The 26,496-nt window shown below is 41.1% G+C and overlaps 1 protein-coding gene across 1 annotated transcript in view; it reads left to right on the forward strand.

Moving 5' to 3' along the window:
- Positions 1–24,660, forward strand: part of LMX1B (LIM homeobox transcription factor 1 beta) — a 96,762-nt gene extending 72,102 nt beyond the window's left edge. Inside the window, exons 3-8 of the mRNA XM_090121340.1 lie at positions 16,390–16,622; positions 19,543–19,721; positions 20,626–20,703; positions 21,075–21,141; positions 22,056–22,217; positions 23,956–24,660. Of these exons, the coding sequence (XP_089977466.1) occupies positions 16,390–16,622; positions 19,543–19,721; positions 20,626–20,703; positions 21,075–21,141; positions 22,056–22,217; positions 23,956–24,113 (877 nt within the window). The 3' untranslated portion in view covers positions 24,114–24,660. The remainder of the gene's footprint in view (positions 1–16,389; positions 16,623–19,542; positions 19,722–20,625; positions 20,704–21,074; positions 21,142–22,055; positions 22,218–23,955) is intronic.
- The last annotated feature ends 1,836 nt before the right edge of the window (positions 24,661–26,496 follow it).

Genomic DNA, 26,496 nt, shown 5'->3' on the forward strand with positions numbered 1-26,496 from the left:
AAAGGGTTAACATGGGATCTTTTTAATTGTCAGAAGAGTTTCAGGCTATTAGTGTTGGCATATTCTTCAATAATCTGTTTTATTTTTACCTGCTGGGAGCTTAATTAAAAAACAAAGAGGCTCAATTTAAAGCCCATTACTATGCTAATTTTGTAAGAACTGGGCGGTGATTAAGAAGCTTTAAAAAGAGGAGTTTAGTTTGCTCAAGGGAATGGGTTGCAGGCAGGTTTTATTTCGTTTCATTAGCTAGTTACAATTATTTATAAACTAAATGGAAATGATATTAAATAGTAATGAAAAAACAGCATCTATGTATTATTGAACAGCAGAACTTTTTTTAATTTAGCATCAATGTGTGCAGAGCCTTTATTACTGCAACTTGCAGTTAACGCAGCTAAATGCAGTTGTTAAATATAAGAGACTTTTAAAATATACCCATAAATATAGAGCTGTCTGGTTTGCTTTTCCTATAGATCACTGGAGTAGGTTTATAAAAATATCGATGTGACAATAACGATGAAGTACTGTCTCTTTAAAAAGGAAAAAATGTTGAGGCTTTATGCATGAAAATTTCTTAACAATAAATTGCAAAGATGTATTTTTTATGCTATGTACTTAAGTGTTTTTCACTGTATAATCTAGCAGCGCCGCAAACTTTCTACTGTCTTTTGCTGTCATACAAACCCAAAATATTATATGCAATTACTGTGGTACAAAGCGTACCCAGGAGGAGCGGATGTGTTGAAGGAACGTTCAGAAGCTGAAAGTCAGGCGAGCACCAGCACAGCAAATACAAAAAGTTTCTGCAGACGAGGCCTGAAGGGTGAGGGACAGCAGAGGAGAGCCTCTGGGCTGGCAGCTGAGCCTTGGTCTCGCCTGGGGCCTCTGTCTTTCTCAGCTGTGGGAGCTGAACCTTGGCTATTAGTGGTGTGGGCCATGGGGGGGATCATTTGTGACTATGCTGGCTGGAAATGTCGTGCAGTTCCAGAAGTGAGAGCTACACCACCAGTAGGAGGCTGCAGGCAGCCGCACACGACAAGCAGGGTTACAAATGGAGCCACATCAGGGGACCTGGGCAATGTTGCAGGAGCAAAGCATTGGGGCACCAACCGCCCATGCCAGTGGTTTGCTGCTGCGGGGCCGGGAGCACAGTGCAGAGCAGAGGCCTGGAGCTGCCTGGGCTGGATTTGTCCCGAGTGCAGCCAGGCAGAGTCCTGCGGGAGAGCCCAGGGCTCTGTTCCTTTGCAGATCCCTCCCAGGGTGTCACCACTGCTGGGGATTACATCTTAGGCCCTTCCTCAGCCTCGCTCAGATGTAGACCATCATTGCCTGCTGGGCTGGGATGTATTCCTTCTGTACACGTTGCCTTGCTGAGGAGGCTGAACCTGAAACATCATGCTGGGTGATGGAGAGCTGCACTGAGCTTTGCATGGCATGACAGAGAACTGCCTCTTTTGACTTTAATGTTATGAAGAGATCCTTTGGGAATGCAGGACGGGATTTTCCATGGTGGGGCTTCATCCAGCTTACTCTTAGGGAGAAGAGGTGTGTGAGGCCTACACCACTCTGCCCTGAAGGCGGTGAAGGTCTGGGGATTTTCCCTGGTTCCCACAGGCACTGGATCTCCATGGTGGGTGTCTGCTGCCCTGGCCCTGCCACCCCCAGAGCAGTCAGTGCATTTCCTTCCCTGTGCTGCTGAGTGTTTCAGAACAGCAACTGTAATGCTGCTTATTTTTATAATTAATACAGGGGCCGGGAAGTGGGGTGATTGTGTATTGGTGTTCCTTCATGGTGATAGCAGCCTGTGGGATGTTGAAGGTGGGGTGGCTCCAAAGGCAGGAACTCCACTGCTAAGAGCTACATCCATCACGAGCCCCTTCTGCACAGCTTTTCTGTGTCACAGGGTGACAGAGCACAGCCTCAGCATCACACAGTGATGCTAAACCATTTCAGAGTTCCAGGCATTAGAGACTAATACAAACCACTGAGGTAACTGTAAGTTCTTTATCTGTTTTTAAGAACTTGTATCAAGTTTGTATTCTGTGTTTCAAAAATCAGCTGTTAAAAGAGATGGAATTATTTCATCCTTGTTATGAACATGGGCATTTGGCACAGAAATATCTTCTGCTGTATTTTGGCATAAAAGAGTGGGTGCCTGATTTCTCTATTGCTCTTCTTGGGTGGAAGTTATTCAGATGGCTCAAAAACACTGATTAGAATTAGGAATGCACTGGAAATCTCACATCTGCGTAGAGAACAGGCACTTGACAACTAAACAGCCCTGGAGCTGTTCACATCACCTGGCCCTCAACACACAAACTTCAGATTCTTCAAGGAAACCCGAGGAGCTTTGGAGCTGTACACCCTCTTTTGATCTGTGTCTGAAAAGCTTTTTTCTCAGTAAACAAAGGGGTCATTAGCTTTTCCTGAATAGCTGCTACTGGGTGCTGCAGGTGCTGCTGTTGTCACCAATGGCTTGGCTTTCCAGTTACAGGCAATTTTTTTCTTTCCAGTAAGAATCATAGCTGCATTGGATCGTGGCAGGTCTGTGCTGAGAGCTTACAAATTGTTACCTGCTCTGTGTCCTGCTGACACAGGCATGTCCTCTATGTTTCATCAGTCATTGTAGCCCCAACAGCACATAACTTTTCTATAGTCAGCTTCATCTTCACAGAATCACAGAATCACAGAATCGTAGGGGTTGGAAGGGACCTCCAGAGATCATCGAGTCCAACCCCCCTGCCAAAGCAGGATCCCTACACCAGGTCGCACAGGTAGGCGTCCAGGCGGGTCTTGAATATCTCCAGAGAAGGAGACTCCACCACCTCCCTGGGCAGCCTGTTCCAGTGCTCCGTCACCTCACCGTAAAGAAGTTCTTGCGCACATTGGTGCGGAACTTCCTATGCTCCAGCTTCTGGCCATTTCCCCTTGTCCTGTCTCCGCACACTGCTGAAAACAGTCTGGCCTCGCCACTTTGCCCCCCACACCTTAGATATTTATAGATATTTCAGGCTGTTGGTTAAAAATAGGAAGCAACCTCTCAGCTGGTGCTATTGTGAGGGTTCTTCAAGAAGGACACCACCAGGGAACTTTTTAATGGAGCATGTCTTCTTCCATTAACCCATTCTCAGGCAAATCTCTTCCATGACTGCAAGGGACACTGAGAATTTTATGTTGGCAGGAGTAAATGTTGCAATCTGCATTAGGAGTTGATGTGAACTTCACTATGGGGAATCTGTCAGAAGTGGCCTGTTTTCAACAGCTGAGCCACTTCACCTGTCATCCACTAACCACTTCCTTCAGTTTACATTTCTGGAGCCAGGACTTGTATATTTTCTGTGTTTTGAAAGTGTTTGATAGATACTGTTGTACAAATAAAGACCTTAAAATGTAGGGTAAACAAGCAGGGATATTAAAGAAACCATTTGTGCATTCATTTGCATGAGACCTTATCCAAGTCTGATTAACTGGACTAGCCCTCTGCAGGAAGCCCAAAAGAACTGTCACTGTGAGCTACATGACAAAATGGGGACTATTTCCTTTCTACTGACAAACTCTTTAAAGTCTACATATTGCTGTTGGTTCTGAAAGTTATTTTCAATTTTTTTAAATTTATTTATTTAACAGCCTTATGCTTGTCACAGCAAAATTGTTAATTGGGCATCTCTGACTTAAATAGTTATTACAGTCATTAAAATTATTCTTCATGAAAGACAAAGTTACAGGAAGAGTTAATATAAAAGTTAAAATTATTTAAAGTGACCTGCACGTCTGTGGCTCAGTTATCTATAGAAATCAGCAGGACTTCTGCTATCAGAGTCTTCTGTGTAGACTGTAGATCCTCAGTATGCAATGGGTATAACATTATCTCGCCATTTAGCCTCTGTCAAATCCTCCTTTTGCTTCCACAGTCATGTTAGGGAAAAAAGCCTAACACTCCAAGCCTGCAAGTCTGTTGTTTCTGTGGGTAAGCTTGTAGCTGGGCCTAGCCACAGAATTTCCTCTTGAGCTCAAGGTCCTGTGGCAGAATACTTTAAAAATTTCTTTAGGTTCTAAACAACAAACTGGCTATCCAGGATCCCCCAGGTCTTAAATGTCCCTTGGCCTTCTTTTGACCCTTGTATACACCTTACATTCTTCCTTTAATGATTGACACTCAGTGGGTATGTGCCTTCGGGCATATTGAAGTTGTAGCTGCTGCTTCATCAAAGCAACTGTTTACAGCTGGTTTGAGTTGGATGCCAATAAACAGTATTCTTTTTGTCTCAAAATAAAAAGCAGCTTAAGTCCCTAATGATAAGGATTTTGTGCTTTGTAGAAGAAAAAAATCAGCTGGGTTGGGACAGCTAGCCACACAGCTTAGCAGGTCAGAGTACTTTATACTTCCAGCTAAATCTCTTTTATCTCCTCAAGTGAGTGAGCTATAGATTCTTATCATTGTGGCAGAAGTGATGAGGGTAACATCTTTAGCTGGAAATCATTGGCAACATGTGGAGAAAGCTTAAGATGTTGTCACACTTTAACTTGGTCCTAATCTGTTCAAAGGCAGTTCATACTTTCTAACTGTGCCAGCAGGTAGTGAGAGAGAGTCAAAGACCATCAGGGTAAAGTAGCTCCTGCTTTTCTTTGGAGAGTTTATGACTTTCATAAAGAAACTGCAGCACTAACAGTTACTGTCTAAATGAAGAGCTTATGTTCACCCAACCATATTTCATTAACTTGTACACCCAGGCTCCTAGGTTTCCTGACTAGTTGGCGCAATGCTAGAAGCAATCTTAAACATTTTAATAGCTATTGTCAGTGAAATGAAAACAAAAGAAATGTGTAATTCAGTCATGCCCCTTCCATGTGACCATCTGACTTGCCCACAATGATTAGCAGGTAACATATATAAGCCGTGAGCTGGAATGCTGTCTATAGAATTTGCAAAATTTCCAGTGCAAGCTCTTTTGTGACTTGTGATGTGTTGATATGAGATCAAAAAAAGTAAACATTTTCCTTCCCACAACAAACTGCTTACAAATTGCTGAAAACACTTTAGATGTTGATTCTTTGAGCATGGAGTAGGAAATAGATTTAGGATAGACCCCTCGATGGAGCTAGACATTTTTAAAGCCTTCTTAACTGTGAATGAAGTCCCAGTCCTATTCCTGTTGGTATCAAAGAGGTTCTTCATTTCACTACCTGAAGCAAAAACTGATACACAGCTTCTCATTGTGTGTAGATTGCTCTGAAAGTAATGCTTCCTCCTTATTTCAATGGAAATTACAAGGGATACAAAGAGTACAATAGCCCTATTTGATAAAGCAAATTCTCAGCTACATTCTTTTTCAGCAGTCATAAGCACCAGCTGAATATTTTCTCCAGCAATGAACAAGAGCTTGCATGCCACATTCTTAACTATCTGCACCAGCAGAGATGATCCACTGTTGCTGTCACCACTGCTGATACCACCACCCACTTCTCACTGTGCTCACATCCACTGTTTGATCTCCATAAATGTGCCAATGGATGTCAGTGGGTGCAGTTTGTTTCCATATGGAGGAATTCAGTAACACACCTTTGCTCCATACACACTTCCATTTCAGACTCCATTCTGTCAGACTACTCCTGTGCTGCCAAATGTCACACAACAACAAATTTTAACAAAATATTAGCTGGATGGTCCAGCCCCTACTGCCATCCTACCAACATCCACCTCTGATGTCATGGGCCGACATAATGAAACAGGAGGCGTTACTTCTGGAGCAGCCCTTGTGTATTTGTCTTTTGCAGATGATCTTAAGAACCTCAGAATTACTGGTGAGCAAACTTCATTCTACTTCAGCAAATATTCTGTTTAAAAGTGCTTCGTAACTTCAGATAAAAGTTCAATACAACCAGAGCAGCATTTTCTCAGTCAGATATTCAACAAAGCACCTAATTCTGGAGAACATTTATGCAACACTCAGGAATATCATGAGATATTTCAGTGTTTTTTATAGAAAAATGCTAAGCAGTACAACTTTTCTTACCACAGAAAGGAACGCTGTATTGCTGTTTAAGGTGGTGGTGATTTTGGACCATTTCTCTCTAAAAAAGCATCTGAATTTTTTGCACTCTGGATGAATGTGTGCGTGTAATAAACATTCATACACATAACCAACAGTTAAGCAATATTGTCCAGCCTTAACGTACTTACAAGTTTTCTTTTAATTAAAAAAAAATCTGAAAAAGTTAATAAAATGTTTAGACGAGCCTTTCAGTCCTGTGAGCTTAAGGAAATAATCCTCTTTGCATGCCTAATAATGTTGTTGGTATCTAATGGGATTTTATTTTCACACATGTGCTAGTGTCCTGCATGATATATACAAATGCTGGAATAACTTAAAACCTGTGCTAATGTTCCAGGCAAAAGAAGAGTCTGGCCATGCTACAGGGCCTTGCTTCTTTCTTTATCTATGTGTTTAGCCAGTCCAGTAACCAAATCCCAAATCGAAACGCAGATGCTGACAGCTAACTCTTTAGGACTCAACTGACTATATTTTGACCTTACAGAAGTTAGCAGATTTTGACAGTTCTCTGTTAATCTAAGAATTCAGCTTATAGAGCAAGTATAGTAATTGTTTATACTAGAATAATTAGGCAAGTCTGTATATTTACATTAAAAAGTATGAATCAGATATTTGGAGCCTTCAAAAATGCCCGTGTTAAAAGAGCTATATGTTTTGCATCATAATGTTAATAATGTGTAATTGACGTGATGTTAATAAGAGGGAGTCCATACTACTAGAATAAATTATCGTTTCTAGGGCATTTCTGGGCACACCTCAGCTGTCTGAGTTTCTCTTTTTTTCTTCCCAGTGGTCCTTTTCCACTGGTCCTTTATTATTATTGTTGTTGTTGTTATTATTATTATTATTATCAAAGAAATTATTGCCTCCAGGAAAATGTTTTTGCTGATCTGCCTTATCAGATGAGTGAATTTTGTTGGAGAATGGCAGTAAAGAGAAACTATGTAGAGATGATTGGGTGAAAAATAAGTTTCCATCCCTTAAAGGTCAAGCTAATAGACCATGATTTGCAGCAGCATATATTAGAGACTTTTGTAAGACAAACAGCAACTTTTCATGCTCAGATGGGGATTTTTGGGTTAAATTGCTATCTTTGAGTTCTGAACTTGGAAAGGTATTAAAGTGGAATTAAATCTTTACACAATCCGGCTCTTGTGTCATTCAGGATTTTTTTTAGTTCTGTTTAATTGTACATCACAGCGGGGTTCTGAGTGACTGGTGCTCTAAAGAAATGAGGGGTAGGGTTAAGACTGCAGCCCACTGCTCTCTGCTAATCCTTCTTGTTCCTTGAAGAAGGATTTACTTTTGCTGCCAGCTTGTGAAAGACTTTCCTCGTCCCGAAGAGATTGTTGTGGCTTTCCTGGGGAGGTGTGGTTGCTATAGCAGGGAGTCACGCCTGGGTATTTTCTCAAACCCTACTGAGAGCGGGCCAAAAAAGAGCTGAAGAAGAGTAAAACTGGGGATTAAAAAATGGAACAATAGGAGACAGGAAGATAGGAGTGGGAACAAATGGGAATTACAGCACCAAAAATAATGCAAAGTGACAAAAAGAGGAAATAGAAAAATAATAGCTGACAGTCTGACTGAAAAGAGAAACACTACAAAAGAACAGTTTATTTTCTACAGGCAAATAATGAAGGGGCATTTGGGAAATAAGACATGGGCACTTGTGTTAAAGGTTTGTTTTATTCTTACTGTGTTGTAAACACATGTAGATCAAATATTAATCAAAACTGTTCCCCTTCTATCCCTTTCCTCTTCCACCTTTGCTGCAATCTATTAAAAACAAAATCATCTCTGATTTTCAACTGTATGTTTACTTATTTGCTGTTAAATGATATTTCTAATACTGTATATTCCTACAGTCTAAGTGTAGGACAATTCTGCTCTTTTCATATCAAATTCAGATATTTAGATCACTAGCAGAAGAAAAGACCCAGCTCTCCACTCAAATTCTGATCTTGAATGATTCCCAAAGGAAAAACTGCCTCCAGGGAAATGCCTGTGGGCACTTATTTTTGCTGCTGTTTACTGGAGACGAATTCTTCAGTTCCTGCCATGGCAATGCCCCTGACACAAATACCTGGTTCTGCCTCTGTGGGGGCCTCGGCTTCTGTCTTCATCTCACCACCGTTGTTTGCTGGAGTTGCATTTACCAGCTTGTGGCTGCATCTCGAAGAGCTTGCCTTTAGCTTTTTAGATGCTGCATTTTGCTCCTAAACTCCTTTGCTCTCCAAATAAAACAGTCTAATTGTGCAGAGAGCTAAACTTTTTTGTCTCAGTAAAAGAAGCAGAAATTTTCATTCAGACGAAAGTTTGTCACATTACAAATAAAATTTAAAACAAAGGCACTCCCACATCTAACAGCAAATCTCTCTGAACGCTTTTCCTGCACCCTACTGCTTTATATATAGGAGAGGCAGAGAGATGTAACAGATGAAACATTTTGTTTATGAAGTGTCTATGTTTTGTTTTACTTCACATGTTTTTGCAATATAGATAACAGATTACACCACAGAGCTTTCATTGCCTTGTGCAATAAAGATACTATAAAGCCTTTCTGGGTATTAATAATAGATTGTGTTGATGAGTTTGGAGAAGCTGGCAATAGACCCCCCACTGTAAAGACATTAACACCACAGGACTAAGGTATCTTTGCCTTGCAAATCAGTTTCTAAATTGGCTGTGCTGATGGGTTTGGGCACAAGCTCTTGTACAGCATCAGTGCAGCAGGCACAGGAAGTTATTTTGTTTTATACTGGCAAATAACGTTTCTTCCTCTTAATACTCTCAGTTGAGAGGAAAGGCCCCAGTATAAATTCTTTCCCTAAGTCATTCTTGCCAGCCAAGAAATAACTTAGAAATTACATTTGAATTGTTTTGACACGATTATTTTTTCTTTAAAAGTGAAGGCCAAAGCAGTGAATCACCAGCAGTACAATTTCCCTGCTTATGGAGCCTTTAGGGTGAATTTTCATACAAAAATTACATTAGAAGAATTTCACTGTGTTGCTGGCAATGTAAATTCAAAGGCAACTGTAAATTCAGCGTGCCACTTAGAGAACAAGAAAGATAAGACTTCTTATCAGACTAGTGAATATTCAGTGCATTGAAGAAAGCAGTTCTCACAGATCTGGTTTACAAAATGAGGCCCTCACTATACACAGCATCAGCCATCTTGTGTGCTTGGAAATCAGTGAGGTTGTACAGGTAGTGAATAAAGATGGATTTGGTGTAATATGTGTAAATAACTGAATATGAATCCAAATAAAGAAAAATGGGGAAAATGTTGTTTGCCAGTAATGAACTTGCTTAGCAGAGTTCCAGCAGAAATACAAACACCCCAGACCTATTATGCTTTTATAGCACTTTGATATAATTTAAAGTTATACAAAAAGCATAAAAGAAGCCCATTCACCTTTTTTTTTTAAACTCGTAGACAAAATAACATTATTCCCCAAATGTTTGTGCTGCCTAAAAATATTATTCTAACAAAATCATTGTATTTTGTTAATCCATTAGGCTTCTTAATTGCAATCCTGACTTTATCAATTCAATTGGAGCCCTTAACTTTTATAACAGTTTCTATTCTCCAGAACAGATTAGGAGAAAATTGCAGCCATAATCTGTACAGTGCAATTGCTACGCTATAAAGAGGAATGGGAGTAGCTGGGAAGAGCAATTGGATTCCCAAAGGTGGAGCACAGTAGAGCAATATCAGTGACTTTGTAAATGAAAAATTGTTTTAATTCCCTTCTAACAGCAATAATTCGATTCTTCATAAATTTTTCCATCAAAGCATTGTAAGGAAACATGCTATAAAAGAGAGCTGTGTGGCAGTGATGGAAGGCAGTCAAACAAAATGGTCAATTAAGGGGTGAAAATTAAGCAAAGAGAAGAATCCATTTTGTCGCATTCTACTTGAAGTGAGAAACTCCTCTGTACTTTACATTTTATGTTTTACTTCATAGGAAAGGAAGATGTAACTTCTCCCATCGTTCTGTCTCCACTTTGACGATTTGCCTTCGCAATCAGTTGCCTCTTTTTTTTCATTAGTCTCAGAATGGTGGGCTCAGTCCTGGAGCAGTCAGTGGGAAGGTGGTGGGGCTGCGCAGCACTGTTATGGAGCAGGGCCTGGGGCTGGCATCCCATGTGCTGGGGGCCCAGGAGGAGCCGCGGGGCTCCCAGCAGCCATGTGAAGGTTGACGTCCCGTTCCCTTTCAGGCACATGGGAGCCCTTCCTCATGTATATTCTGTGGAGATACTCAAGACCCGTCTGGACACCTACCTGTGCGACCTATTGTAGGATACCTGCTTTCGCAGGAGGGGTTGGACTCGATCTCTTGAGGTCCCTTCCAACCCCTGCGATTGTGTGATTCTGTGATATTCCGTTAGGAAGGAAATCCCAAGCAAAGGGTGCTAATTTGGTAGTGCAGATGCCTGTCTGGATCAGGCAGTGGAGCTGGGGGAGCAGGAGCGCGAGCTCCCATGGGCTTCAGGGTGTGAGCGCACGGTGGGACCGTGTTGTCTCTGTAGGTACATTGGGTACCATGAGCCCTCCTCATGGACATGCGGGTAGAGAGTTTATGGGGAAAAACCTTGGTGCCATGATACGGCATTTGAAAGTAGAAATCCACTTCCCCACTGTGCAGCACAGCTTCAAATGCAGCGTTCGTTAGTTGTCAGTATTCTTAACACAGAGGGCTCATACATGCTTTCCTCAGCTTTCCCACTAGAGGAAGGTGGGCTTTTTTGTTTTAGTTTCTCTATGTATATTACTTTTTTTTCCTAGAAACTTTTAATTTTTGTGCATGCTTTATTACTGCTCAGTGAAAGGGAATTAGCTTTATTTTGCTGAAGTTTCATCTATGAAATTGGCTTTAATAAACTATGTAATTACTTTTTCTGCAGGGAAAATATTTTAAATGGATTTTTTTTTTTTTTTGAGTTTCTTCTTTTCCAAATCATAAAATTACATTTCTGCTTTAGTGCATGGGAGATTTTTTGAATGTTCAGGATTTAGTGCAGTCGAGAAAGTTTTCATTTTTTATGTGCACTCACAAGCTGTAAGGTGCTACAAAAACATTCAGGTCCTACAGCTGAAAAAAAGCGTAGTGTTTTCCCCATTCTGTGCCATCTAAAGATCACGGAAGCATCAAAATTTCTCCTGACGAAGAAGTAACAGATGTTATTTGTTAGTAATTTAATTTCTTCCCTTAATAAAACTCAGTTGTGTGAAAAGCATAATGTATTTTACTTTGTCTCTAACATATTTTGTTCTCTGAGTGCCAAGTGATCTCCCAGCTGGATATATAGGCACAATAGGGATGTCATATACCAGCTATTATCAGAAAAAGTATCAGAGCTTCAAACTATACCTACGTTATTAACAAAAGCTTGTGTCCACCATCTTTGCATAGTTATTAAATAAAGAAAATGCAGCTATCTGCTGTAGTTTCCTGCAACGCATAATGTCAGAATAACGCAGAAAGAAAATGTTTCAACATCTCTGATAGTTAGACAGCAACATCTGTCCTCTCGCATATATCAAATAACAGTTAATAACTTCCTATTTACTGCTTTGCAGCAGAGGTCCAGTAAATAAACAACCTGACTGAATGAGTCTATTTTTATACCTGAGTCCTATACAACAAACCTCTTGAACCACACTTAATGTGTACAGCAAATTTCACACTGCACATTGAGATCTCTCAGCACAGATTAAATTAGTTATAATAAAACAATTAAAATATGTTTGCCCACAAACAGGAGGAAATGAAGAACCTGGATGAGTAATAGAAAGGTAAAGTGTGGGTTGTCAGGACATTATAAGAGTAAACAGCAGAACAGTGATTCTCAGGAGCATATCAGGGTCAAGCTTACGGCAAGATAGCTGCGCAAGAGATAATAAATCAGTGATACATATTAAACACCAGATGGTTGTGCCCATGCAGGAAGGCACAACAGATCATGTAACTGTGGTTGTTCCTAAGGATTACTGATTCAGCCTGACTTCACAGGGATATCCTAACAAATAAAATCTTTATGGCCTCTTCCGCTGGTGAACATTTTCCTCTACTGTTTAAAGACAGGGCCACATGTCTTAGTATTTCATTGCCCCTGCAATAAATGCAAAATTATTTTAGTAAGTTCGCCCAGTTTAAAACTGTGAATATTTTTTGTTATCTTGTACTGTAAATTTACTTCCCGGGGATTGTTACAAATACCTGAATAGACAAACAGGGCATTGTTCCGAACCTGAGCTCAGCTGAATCTCCTAAGTGTTTCAGTCATGGAGACAAGCACACTTAAAAACTTCTGAAGTTATTGAGTTGTCTTTCAAAATAGTCCATGCAACATAATTTATTTATAAAACTCTTGCAGTCGTTGATTCAAAACAAGGTTTCTTGTTCTGCTTTTCTCCTTTGTCTGCTTTGAACAATTTTCTTTGGAATGTTTTCGTTGTGCTTAGGAGTCAGAGATTTCCTGGGGCTTCTAATAAAGGCATTTGATTTCCACTCTCTGCATACTTTAACAAGTCCAAGGATTTTGAGGTTTGACATTAACTTAAGAGAGCTGGAGATAATCAGCCATGGGGGTAAAAAGTCAGAGCTATGCAAATTATTTGCAAAATATATAGAAAGCAAAAGAAATATTTCTTTAAATGTGGTTGAGTAGGACAGCGTTTGTCTCTGCATAGATATCTGCATGCTCCTCATCAAATGTGTTGCCTTGATTAAAAACTACAAATGGGTGATCTGTAAAGTATTCTTGCTATCCTACTCTTCTCAACAGGTTTATTACCATTCATTTATAAAATGAACAGTCTAATGAGCAGTGTTTTAGGTCACAGATATCAAAGTCTGGTCATTTGTCAAGATTAGTTTCCTGTTGTGAGACTGCCTTGTGCAAAAAAAAAAAAAAAAAAAAGAAGTGCATAACCCTGGGTTACTTTCTGGAAGCTAAAAAACATTTATAGACATTTTAAATGATAAATGTAATGAAAATTTTATAATCACAGAATTAAATCCAACTCAGTGTAAGATGGGTGAGTGCATGCTATAATGCAGAGAGTACCCAAGTAAGGTTTATGGGATTTTGTTAGATTGACAAGGACAATTAAGGATATGAAAATAACACAGTATTGTCAGACAAATGCACCTTAATTTGAATGATTTAATACTACACTGACAATAATATATTTCTTTGTAAATAAAAGACTGCCTTTGGAAACATTACTGTGAAGGAGCCATCTTCCTGGCAACAGTCAATTGCCAATAAATAATGTGAACTGTTTTCTGTGTACATGTTGGATATCTTTTATTTTGAGAACAAGGAGGAAGAAAAGCCACTTGGTAGAGCAGTATGACATAGAAAACACCAGTCACGTAAACAATACACTCTGTAGCACAAGGATAAGAAGATAATAGAATATTATTATGTTCCAGCTAGGAAATGTGAGGGGGAGTATATGCTTTCCTCCTTAAAATTATTTCTAAACAATGCTACATTTGTGTTTGCACTTTCAGTGAGCGGTGGCAGATTTTGCAGTTTGCTTGGGAGAAAACTGGAGACAGCTGCTGTCTTATCTAATGTTGTGCACCATTTATTGCAGTGTCAGTCCAGTCCCAGCTTCAGTGGCCCCAAGCTGCTGATGCTCTCTGCAGAAGTGCTGCATTGGGCTTCCCTGTCCGGCCTCCCGCAGCCCTCCGAGGGAAGCTGCTGTCCTTACTGCTCCACTCAGAGGGGAAGCAGAGAGGTTCCTGCCTGCTCCTTTCTGCCTGGGCTCTCCTGGCCCTGGCATGCAGCAGCCCACGTAGTGCTGGTGCTGATCCAGTGGATTTGCAGTAGGAATGGTTTGCTCCAGGAAGACTTAATGTACATTCTCTTGGAGCCAGCATCTCTGCTAGATTCTTCTTTCAAAGAGAAAAAGCCCTTATTTTCTCAGAGCCTGGCCTCCCTGGTCTGCCTACAAAGGGGGGTGGTGGAGCAGACATCCTGCATTAACTCTTTCTGTGAAAGCCTCCAAAGTACACCGATCTTTCAGCACTACTTTTATTAACAGCCCGACTGCAATGCTGGGTTTTATCATCATCGCAGCAGTATTGCAAGGGGTTTTAGACAGATCAGTGCCTGTATCTGCAGGATCGCAGTCGCTTTCCTGAGTTTCTTTCTAAGATTTCTCAGGCTAGTAGCACTGATTTGAAATTCAGATGAAGTCAGGAACCTGGAGACTGTAGAAACAGAAATGCAGCAATGTTTCCTGGTCAGGCTGTTACATCTGCAGCCCAGCAGAGCAGCTACCACATGTAGGGTCTGTCCCATCCCTCCTGATAGCCAGCCATTGAGTTTTACTGAAGCGTGCACAGGTTAACTGTCACACCAGTATAAATGAACTGATGCCAGTCAGGGGAGCCGGATGCCTTCACACCAGATTTGCTAATCTTCAGATTCTTTAAGTGTGCTCCATCATCACAACAGTCCTCAGACAAAAGATACAAGCTTAATTAAACTGAGTCAAATAGGTTTAAGCAGTTAAACAGAAACAACTTTTTTAAGTGCTTAAAAACTGTTTGCTCTTTTTTTCCCCCATTGTGTTTTAATCCTTTCAGATATGCTATTGTGCATGGATAGAAATATTTCCTGCATAGGAAGTTGCTAGCTAAAGCACTGTAATATTCTTGTGATGCTTAGTAGCCAGAACATAAAATCACATTTCCGTCTTGCTGCTGAAGTTTGCCTCTAACAGCAAAGAAAAGCTGTGGACAGACCCAGCAGACAGTATGAAATTAAGTGGCCCCTTCATCAGCAGTGGCTGTTGGTCCTGCACACCATCAGTTGTCCTTTAATAAATTTATTCCACTGTGTACCCAAGAAGGAGTTGCTCAGTGTTCCTTCTGTGATTTGTATGCTGCATAGCTGTTGTGTTGTATCTCTGGTTGTGCAAATATATGCACCAAATCAGCAAAGTTACTACAGTAGATTTCTTTTCAGATCAAAAGATACAGGCGTAAGAGCCACACAAGTTCTCGGGCAGTCTGCCTTTCTTTGGATGCAGTATGCAAATGTATTTACATTTTCTTTTCCCTCTTGCCTATTTTGTGACTTCATTGCTTTGCTGAAGAGCTAGTGACTGCCATTTTGCTGGATTTTCTCAGCTCAGACAAAATGGAGGCTTTGGAAGACTCAGTAGGTGCCACAGGGTGCGCCTTCTAAAATTCATCGTATTTGCCTTTTATAAAAAAGGTGATAATTCTGAGGATGAAAAAAAAACAACAAAAAATCATCATATGCCATCATCCAATGTAGAATCTCCTTTTTCCTGTGAACGCATCACTGCAGTTGTGTTAATTTCACTGAAAAAATGTAAATATTAATGCACCTTGGGCTTTGATGTATTGCCATAAAAGCCACTGAATTTCAAATTACCAAATCCACTATGTGGTACAGGGACGTAACTTAGCTATTCGTCTTTATTTGAAGCAGCCGTCTTCCTAAAAGCTCACTTAGGGAGATTCCCAGTTGCCATTAGAAAAGAAAAATAAAATTAATCTATATCATTCTAACTTTATCTTAGAAAATTAATGATGTATGAAAGAGGGGGTTTATAAAGGTTTAATAAGAACTAGTCTGGAATATAGTGTATATTGTAGAGCCTGTGATTATAGTGGTAATTTAGCAGATTGTATCACTGCCTGTCTCTGCCAAAGGATGTTTCACACCATTTAAAATGCACAGGACTGTCTTTGGAAACAGGTTATTCTGGAATAACTCAACGTCCAAAGAAAAGCCACGTTATTTCACTCCTCTCTTTATCAATTGCATGTGTGTGATTACATGTGTGTGTCATCTGCTCAGCAACAGCACTGTGTTTCCATGCTCATTTCTGTGTTCATTTGTTACAGCATCCTCAGACACAGGCAGTACCAGAAAGGTAAAGTCATGGAATATATTCTGAAATCAAAACGCCTGCATAAAGAAAAGTCTGGCCCAGCCTTTCCTCTAAAAAGTGAATTAAAATAAGTTTGGTTTTGAAGAAACTTATCCAAACTCTGAGAACGCCTTAATGTTTCTTGTCCTAAAGAGGAACAAAGGAGTGGGATGAGAACAAATCTTTATATTTTTATCCAGTACAGGCAGTTTGGGAATCTGCAGTCCAAAGTGTCTGAGATTTCAATACATTGTGATGTTTCCAAGACTAAGAATGCAAGTCCCCCATCTACAAAAGTACAAGGCAATCTGATCTGTAGCTAAATTAAAGAACTTCATGTGTTTAAATTCATGCAGTGTGTGGATCTGATGTTCCCTTTGACTTTTTTGCCTCTCTTTCTTGCAGGCTTTTTGCAGCCAAGTGCAGTGGCTGCATGGAAAAAATTGCCCCAACAGAATTCGTGATGAGAGCCCTGGAGTGCGTTTACCACTTAAGCTGCTTCTGTTGCTGCGTTTGTGAGCGACAGCTGAGAAAAGGGGATGAGTTTGTTCTTAAGGAAGGGCAGTTGCTCTGTAAAAGTGACTATGAGAAAGAGAAGGACCTGTTGAGCTCCGTCAGCCCAGATGATTCTGACTCAGGTGAGCATTCCCACTCCTATCCCAGCTGGAAAAGCTGGAAGAGTTTACAGAGCATTTTTACAGAAAAACACATCCATTTATGCATCCACATTCTCTATATGCTTTTGTCACCCATACAGTTACAACTCTTAACAGGCACGGCTAAAAATCCCCACTACCAGTTGTTCTTCCTGAATTTGCTCCTTTCCTTAATTTGCTGCTGTCTTAGTAAAGTTGAAAAAACGTTGAGGGTTCTTGAGGGGTCAATACTGTGAGTTTCTGTGAGATCACAGCATGTGAATCAGACTGACTTCAATTACCTGAGACCTCATTCAAAGCCTACTCTTTTCCATAAGCATTCTTTCCTCCAAAAATATTTTTGCTCTGATATCAGGGAATCTCCTGCTCATATACTTTCAGTAATGAGCTAGAAAAATGGGTGGAAGGTCCCCATGCTGTGCAAGCAGAGCTTCTCCTAAAGAAGGCCCTGGAGCTCTCCCAGCTGATAGCTGATGGGTGTCTTCCCAAGATCACCACAATATAGGAGGGATGAATACTTGCTGTCCTCCAGCCACCTCCAAGGGAAAGTTTTGAAAGAGTGAGCAAAGCTGCTTGCTGTCTGGCTGGGGCTGAGAACGCAATATTGTACATGATACAAAGATCACACACTGGGTCTGGATTCTCCAGTCCAAAACCCAGAGCATCTGGCAACAGTTACAGTGAGGGCTGCCTGTCAGGCTCGGGCATTAACAGGAGGAACAGCATCCCTCCTATCTGTGCCATGTGTTCTCACTGAGACTGGAGACTTCTCATTGCGTGTGTGCCCTGGTTGAGTCCAAGACTAGAGAGAGTGTGTGTGCAGTATGGTGCCAGTCATCATAATTGCTCATTTATTTCCCAAGAAAATGTCCAAGAAAATCAACAATTACCATTCCATTAAGCAGACAAATAATTTGGATCTTTGCCTGTAGTTTATGGGAAAATAGGCACAGTAATTGTTCTTATTGTAATTGTCTCAAATCCAAGAGTCGTATTCATCGCATTGCTCAAATTTATATTTTTGTGTCAGGAACAAGACAAAGGTCACTGCTGTGTCAGCAGGGTGTGCAGGACCAGACGTTTTCTTGTTTCTTACTGTATTTGCAGGAGCATGAGTGCTTTGCTCTGTCATCCCGATATCACAGGGTTTGGGCTCTTTGTGAATTTGCATGAGGTGTCTGAGTTTCCTACTTGCCCTTCAGCATGTTGTTCTGCCACCCCAGCTTCAGCAACCTGCTGCAGTCTGTATCCAGACAAACCCTTTGAAAAGAGCACTGCGGAGCTGTGCCCAGCCCTGCAGGCTGAGCATGGTGATCCTGCTCCTTCCACCAGCGAGTGTGAGCTTGCCACACCAGGACTGGAGGTTGCTTGTTGCCAGCTGCCTGCCTCGGAGGGCCATGTCTGGCACGGATGCACGTTCCTTCATGGGTTTTGTACTTTGTGATCAACTGGGCAGTAAGCTGCCCAAGCAGTACAAAACAAGCTTGCTTTCAATTTCATTTTCCACTGGCACAAGGGATAGTTTCTTACTCCTGGAGGTGCTTTTTGTTTTTTTTCCATTATTCTCTGTTAGCCAGACATGAACCTGAAAAACAAGTTGACAAATTAAATGAGATGTTTTGTCTCCCATTCTCAAATGCATTGAAAACGCATATCTCCTAAGTGCCTGAGTAAGAGCAAATGATCTCCCATACCCCTGGCTGAGTGTGTGTCCTTCTCTAATCAAATATTTATCCACTGGACACAAAAGTAGCTCTCCAATGAGCAATACTAATCTTCACTAACCTTTCCTTAGAAATGGCTTGCTGGAAAGTTAATAATGTCGTGGTTATTAAAATGACTGAACTTCTCTTTAATCATTAGGCAAAAGATGCTTATTAAAGTAAAAGGTGATTAGATTGCTAGGTGCATAATAATCAGACCCAATAATGAATTAAAGTCTAATTTGTTAATTCCCCAAATGTAATTTCTGAGTATATCAAAATTGCAGTGAGTTTCTTAAGGCTGAGGTTCCTGGAATAGTACATTAATGTTTTCTGGTAGAAAAAAAACCCTGGTAGTCTGTTGAAATGAAATATACTGAGTTGAAAAGTTGTTTGTCACATCAGAATTCAGACTTGCTCTTTAATGTTTGCTACTGAGAATGAAATTTCATAGTACAATATACTAGCATTCATAATCTAACAGCAGAAAATACAAATAATCTATTTACATAAGCACATACATATATGTTTGTGCTTTTGCCAAGAAAGATAAATTTGTGCATACACATATTGATAGTTTGTAATGAACAGAGAAAGAATACTGAAATGACAGGGAAAAGACTTTATTTAATATTATCTCCAGAGCATGAAAATTTTCAGAACAATTTATGGAATCTACACTATATTTATGTGGACAGACTTTAAGATACTTTGGAAATATTTGCACTTAGATTGTTTTGCTGCCTCAGCCTTGGAAACAGTGGCACCTCTCTGAAACTAGTGCAGAGGGAGAAGATGGAGCTATTCTTTGAAGGCAAAGGTGTGTGTTAGCCAGTGTGGTTGTAGCAGTCTCAGCAGGTGAGCACAGAGGAAATCAGATGATGGTAGAAAGGTACCAAGGGTTTCTGTACCCATGTTCTGGAGATACTGCATTGTATTCTGAATTTACATACCCTGATCTGTCCCATGCCCTCAATTATATATTAAGCAGAAAAAAATATTCTTCTCCTTTTGTGGAATTTGATTTAGGACATACACACAGATCTAAGATAGTCTCCTCCTGCCTATAGTAAATATAGGTCTGCAGATAAACACAGTTGTTGACCTGTCGATGAGTTTGTAGCTGAAGAGCAGTTCTCAAACACCCCATTATCTTGGTGGAACACAAACAGTTTTATATCTTGCTGATTTTTCACCAGTTAAAAGTGATGATGAAGATGGAGATGTTAAGCCTACCAAAGGTCAAGTAACACAAGGAAAAGGAAGTGATGATGGGAAGGACCCAAGGAGACCTAAACGACCAAGAACAATACTCACTACACAGCAGAGACGAGCATTCAAAGCATCCTTTGAAGTGTCTTCCAAGCCCTGTAGGAAGGTAGGTGCTTCCATAGGGACCTACATGCTGTTCTGACACCAGGCAGTGCACAGGGTGAGAGCATCAGGTCACAAAGGCCCCAGCCCCTTCCTGGGCCAGCAGCAGGCGGTTGGGGGTGAATGCAGAAACCAGAAAGCATCCTGGGACCAGTTCTATATCTGTGTCGTTTTTTATTATTCGTTATGTAGAGCAGCTCTGTGACTGATTCCTATGGAGCAACTTATTTGCTTTTTGTAAAACAAAGTCATGGACTTTCAGAAGCTGGGTAAAGTGACTTCATGCCCTTCTCCTTCCCACCGCAGAGGGATTCACTTTCTGGGGAGATGGGTGCACAGCCCTGGACCTACCACTTGTCCTTCCAGTCCTGTTTTTTTAAGAAAGTGAACCATGGTGTTATCTCATTTATAGCAGCTAAGGAAAGATATGATAAAGCTGCTGAAAATGAAATCTTTTGAAAACTAATCTAGATAATTATTTAATCCTGAGTTTGTCTGGTGAAAAAAAAAAAAGTGGAATTGTATCACAAAATTTGTTGCAAAAAGTGACGCTGTCCTGCAGGTGTACAAAGTACATCTCCTGGGACAGTGCAGTGTGCCTTGTTGCCAAAAGCATAAACATAGTTCATAGCTAAGTCTGTAGTTTTTCATGCAAAACCAGTTTATTGGTAAACTAAAAATCATGAAATGATTTAGTAACATTTTATACTGCTCAGAATACTTGTTTATTATTTATGAAACTAGTGCTGTGAAGGGCAGAGCTTGCACAAACTGTGCAAAAATATGAGGAATTTTAAAAAATAATTCTGTGCGTGCAGTATTTATTGTAAATGCAATTATCTTCCTCAGAATGTGACTTACTAGATGTGGGGAAAAAAAAATATAGCTTTAAACATTTCCTCCTCTAGGTCAGAGAAACTTTAGCAGCTGAAACAGGACTCAGTGTGCGAGTTGTCCAGGTTTGGTTTCAAAACCAAAGAGCAAAGGTAGGTTGTTTCTCAAGTTCTCAAAAGTAAATCATGAATTGTTCTGCAACAGGGACTCCCTTCTCCCCACCCCCTAGATGTTGAACATATCGCAAAGATAAGTACATTTTGCGTGCTCTGCTGTCTGCATCCATGCGAGAACACGAACATTAAGTTCGTGCCCTAGAAGCACAACACTGGGAGTAAATTTTGCTTGCAAATGTGAACTGAAATGTTTAAGCTTAGAAATGAAACTGAACCCAAAGTGGTATATGCATGAATATAAGTGGTCTGTATTAATTGATTTGATGTTTACAGAGAATTTTGGAAGAAAAAAAAAAATTGTTCCATTCAGACCCATGAGATTGTTCTGTTCTTCCTCTTTTACTCAGATGAAAAAACTAGCACGAAGGCACCAGCAGCAGCAGGAGCAACAAAACTCTCAGCGACTAGGGCAAGGTAGGGGATCTGTGATGGAGGCAAAACAAGGGGGAAAGAATCTACAAGCTTTCTCAAAGTGCCATTCCCACATGGGTACATACTGTCTCAGTACAGCCATGCAGGGTATTCACAAGTGTGTAGCATTACCTGTGGAAGCACAAAGAGCTGCTGTGTCTGAGTGACTGTGGTATGTTATCCCAAATTCTTCTCAGACCCTCATGGTGCTTACAGAAGCTAGTACCTTCCTGGAAGAAATCTGCAGTTCAGAGGAGCTTACACTGGAGGAAATCTCCAGGAGGCTCACTTAATGGAGATCTTCCAGTTATCTTTATTTTCTTATGAAGAGAGGGTACCATGCTCAGCATTGTCACAGGGAGCCCCTCCTGTGCCCCAGGTCCTGGGCAGAGATGCCAGGACATGTCCTGCAGCTTCAGGATTGCTGCTGAAGAGCAGCGTCTCAAGACCTTGCAGCCTCAAATTCTTCTGACGCAGAGCAGAGAAACTGTCATGACATTGAGGATCATGACCTGTGAGCTGCATGAGAGGCTACTCTGCAACAATGTATGTTAAGGAAACATACATTGTTTGTTCCACATGATATCCAGTCCTGCGTAGAGAATTGCTGTACTGTTTCTGCATTTGCAGTATTAGGATGGCACCAACAGGCATTAGAGACTGTAAGGGCTATAGCAATTACAAGGAGACTTTTCAAAGATATTATCCAGCACCCAGATGTGGGTGATAAGGTCCAGAGATTACAGGTCTTTGCACTTAATAGTTGTACTCTCAAATAAGATTGGGAAGGCACCTCTGAATGGCACAGGCACCTACTTGTATTCACAGTGCTCTTATGCTCAGTAACGTCACCAGCAGTGATATCTGTAGCCTTTCTGTTGCTAAGCAGTGACTGTGCCCTTCTGTGTCTTTTGCAGAAGTAATGTCTAACCGAATGGAAGGGATGATGACATCTTACACACCACTTGCACCACCACAGCAGCAGATTGTAGCAATGGATCAAAGCAGTTATGGCACAGACCCATTTCAGCAGGGTCTGACCCCTCCACAAATGCCAGGCGACCACATGAACCCTTATGGTAAGGCATGCATCATTCTGCCGCATCAGAAATAGCAGGGTTCATATGCTGGTTCACACTCCAAAGGTTCAACGGAGTTTCTTGCTGTTATAGTATTTTTCTGGGATTTGTACAAAGGAATTTCTACTGGTCAGTTTTGTGTGTATATTTTCGTGTACACATAAAAGGGTAGAAGAGGGCTCTTCCCAGTTTCTGGACACTACTACAGAGTATAGTTTTGATAAATGATAAAGAAGAGCAACATTATCTCTCCAGCTTTACTTTTTTAAATCACTGTCCAAGACTAAAAATAAACAGTGACAAATTTTCCTTACCTTCCTCACAAGTTTTTCCTTTTTCCTAGAAGCTTTGGGAAGATAGTGCCTTGAAAAGTGGTCTAATAAAGAGAAGTGATCAATTTATTCAAAAATAAATAACCAACCCTCAAAGATCCCTCAGATCACATGCATGGATTTGCTTTTGAGCTATTGGGAGATATGTCACCACAGGACATTGCTCCTGCATAATTATATTCTCTGTCCAAAATCAAGATGATGGTTTGCTTTTACAATTTCCTTACCATGCAACATCAAGTGAATAGGTACACCAAATGCTTCACAAGCATATTAACTGCCTAATAATTGATTCCGAACGATTGCAGTGTGGCACTTAAATAAAATTTCAGAGGATTTCTCAGACAGTTACTATTGACCTTGGCATAGACAAAGAGGACCTGTTTACATCAGACTCTTTTGTGTTGACCAGGAGCACTTCCTTGCAGTTAAACGTGCACGTGACTGTCATAAGCATGGATTGCACAGACTAACAAGAAATCTGGCTTGGGTCTGTATGACTGCTTTTTCCACTGAGGCAAGACCACAGTGCTCGCCAGGCAATTTGGTAAATACTGTAGGGAGCTGAGGATATTTGAAGTGCAAATGAGCATTAGATGACTTGTGATTTTGTTGCTAACAATGTGCTTGGCAATTTCTAAGCAAAACTCCTCTGGAGGCAGCTCCTGTGTTCCAAAATCAATGCAGGAATTAAGACAAAGCCATTTTAAATGAATGTGTAAGGAAAAAGAAGCAGAGTAACACTTTCCTAAAGCTCACATTACTTGAGCGAGAGCTCTTTCTGGTACCTTAAAATATGAAATAAGCTGAAATCGTAGTTGCTAAGGGAAATAAATGGTGCTGTGTTCCAAACCAGCCCACAAAGAGTGGAATTTTCTGAAAAGAAAGCATATTTACAGCTACAGCTTACTTGAGGCCAGGAAAGCTGGGCCTCCTCCTGGGCCCGGTTGGCTTTGTCGGCCTGCCTTTTGCCTCCTGTGTAAGAGCCATTTCTGGTTATGGTGCTCAGGCTGCTGTTTCCCACTGTGGGCTCAGTGGCCCTGCGTTCCTGTCCTGAGCCCCCACAAGTGCTCAGTGGCAGCTCATGGGGCACCGGGAGCCCTCTTCTCCCCTGACACTGTTTGTTCACGTCATCAGCCAAGGCTTGCTGTTGACTGACATGTATATTAGAAACTGGCAGGCTTCTGCATTTCTAAATGATATTGCTGCCAGCTGAACTCTGCAAATTGGTTGCTAGCCTTTCTTTTTATAGGTCTGACCCTTAGAGCCAAATTACATTAACATGCAAAAACAAGACCAGAAGCATTCCCTTTTGCTGCAGTGTGCTATATACAAGCATCGCATCCGTGTGTACTGTGTCCTCTGGCTGCACAGAATACAGCTTAATGTATACATTTCATTTGCAGGAAACGACTCCATTTTTCATGATATCGACAGTGATACCTCTTTAACTAGCTTGAGCGACTGTTTTCTTGCCTCTTCTGAAGTTAACTCCATGCAGGCTAGGGTAGGAAACCCCATTGACAGGCTGTACTCTATGCAGAGCTCGTATTTCGCCTCATGAAAATAAACGAAAACAAACAGCCGGCGTGTATTTAGCCAGTGACTTTTTCCAGTGCAGACTCTACAGCCATATGTTGCCCAGCTCTTCCTTCACAGTGACTCCTGCTGCCTCTGGACTGCAAAGAGCATTTTTAGGAAGACTATATTTGTGTGCATATATGTATGTATGTACGTGCATATATCTGTACCTACCTACCTACATACATACATATATAAACAAAACACATCTACCAGTCACATACCCTTGATTCTCAGCTTGCACCAGACCAAGAGAGAAGCATGAAAGGAACAGAAGATTCTGCTCTTCAGCAGCCTTTGTTTTGGTTTGGTTTGAGCTCTTCGTTGTAAAGGAAATGGATTTTGCGGAAAGCTAGACCTTTTCCTCTTTTCTCTCTTCCTTTCTTTTGGATGTTTAAATTTTTTTAAGCCACTGATACTGACATCAGTCAACCATATGACAAATAAATCAAAGAAACTGGAGGTTCCTCCCTTTTCTTACTGCATGATTCATACTATGTTGTGGATAAATTGCCATTTGAACTGTGAGAAGTTAATGTAAATGTGACGTTCAACATTTGTTTCCTTTCTACACTTTTTCTACATAACCTAGATCTGCTCATTAGTTTATAGCCCTTATACATATGGTACTGAGGAAACTGGTTAACAGTAATATTTGTGGAGAAAGCCAGTGATTTTGTAATAAGAAAGGTCTATGACCCTGGAGATGAGATGCATGTTAGGGACAGAGGCGTTTAGATTAGTATTGATCTTAAATAATTAAAACTAAAGGTGCTTACAAGACAGAGTTTTATTTAATTTTTCTGAAGTGTGAGAATAAAACACTTTTGTTTGTAAGTATTTCAGTGCCAAATTTTAAGTCTAGATTACGATTGGCAGATGTGTTGTTCATTCTGTTCTGTTTATTTATGTTTTGCATGAGGCATAAATGTGCTATACTCCATTGTCCATCTGGAATAATTAAGCACTCCTTTAGTTAATTGTCTTGCCTCAGCAAGAATCTATGGTATACAATTCTAGCCTGAGCCATCAGAAGTCCTGAAACGTGCACCAACTGGGAAAAAATAGTAGGAAAGAGATCACAATGGGAGGTTTGGATGTATTGAACTGGAGTCAAATCGAATGCCTGCAGGTTTCACACTGATGGGACTCCTGTATTTATAATAAATACTCCAACTAACCTTGCAGTAGTGCAAATGGAGGAGCAAGAAGTGCTTGAGCTGAAGGGAATGTCCCAGCTGAAGTCTGATCATCTCAGACTCTGAAGTCTGAGCATATGTCATATAGGTTTTCGTAGGGCATAAAATATCATAAATAATAATAGCATAGTTATGAATATTGCCTGGTGATAATTATAATGTGGAGAGGCAGACAAGTACAGTCATGGTTCTTAGTGGAGAAAACTTCATGGGGAAAATTTGCCAGGGTAATATCAGTAATTACAGGGTGTGTTCAAAATAGAGCTCATGGGGAAAGATTGGCAGGATAGAACTTTCTGAAACAAATACCTTTACTGTATTGACCATAACAGCCAAAACCAAGTCCAGAGTACTGGATGACATTGGGCCAAGGACTGGCAGTGTGGCAGAGCTGCAGCCTGCATGGGTCACCATGGTCACAAGAGCACAGTCGCTCCTGGGCCCCTGGCTGAGGGGCAGCATGCCCTGCAGGGAGCGCCCACTGCGCCCACCGCCGTCCTGCCGGCAGCTCCGCCACGGCCGCTCACCTCTTCCTGGTGCAGAACAGTTCTCCGTGCGCCCGGGAGGGGTGGGTGGCAAGGATCAGGTGCCAGGTCTGAGGAAAGAAATACATTCACGGTTCTCTCCGGAATGGAAATGTGGACCATGTGTTAGGGGTTTATTAAGTAAGCAAACTTTTATCTCTGAGATAAGTTAACGCAGCTTCACTCTATGGAGGTGAGGCAAGCACTGGGGGAGAAGACTTCGTGCATACAGTACAGCAGTGAAGCACAGACCTGGAGATAGACCCCTTCTGCTGCTGCACGGCAGCCAAACCCGTACCTGCTTTCCACATGATTCCTGGTGCCCAAGGGATCCCATGGCCCCACACAGGTACTGGAGGATGCTCCCCTCCCTGCAGCTGCTCATCTCGTCTCTCTGAGGAGTTGGGGCCTTTACCCCTATGCTTTTGTTAGTGACCATTCTCTCACTTTCTGATAGGGCTTTTTAGTTGAAGGGTGTGAACGCCCTGATGTGTTTTGAAATTGGAAGAATTTTCTTTTCTTATCCATCCTTCCCTTTCCTTGTGTATTAAAATAAAGAATTTCCTTTCTCTCTGCATGGTAATAAATATTTATAAAGAACTCAGGTGAGCTGTACTGCTTGCAGGGCAGAAGGCAAGCACTT

This window comes from Phasianus colchicus, chromosome 19 (genome assembly GCF_987193195.1).
Source record: "Phasianus colchicus chromosome 19, bPhaCol1.hap1.1, whole genome shotgun sequence".
Taxonomy (NCBI): Eukaryota; Metazoa; Chordata; class Aves; order Galliformes; family Phasianidae; genus Phasianus; species Phasianus colchicus.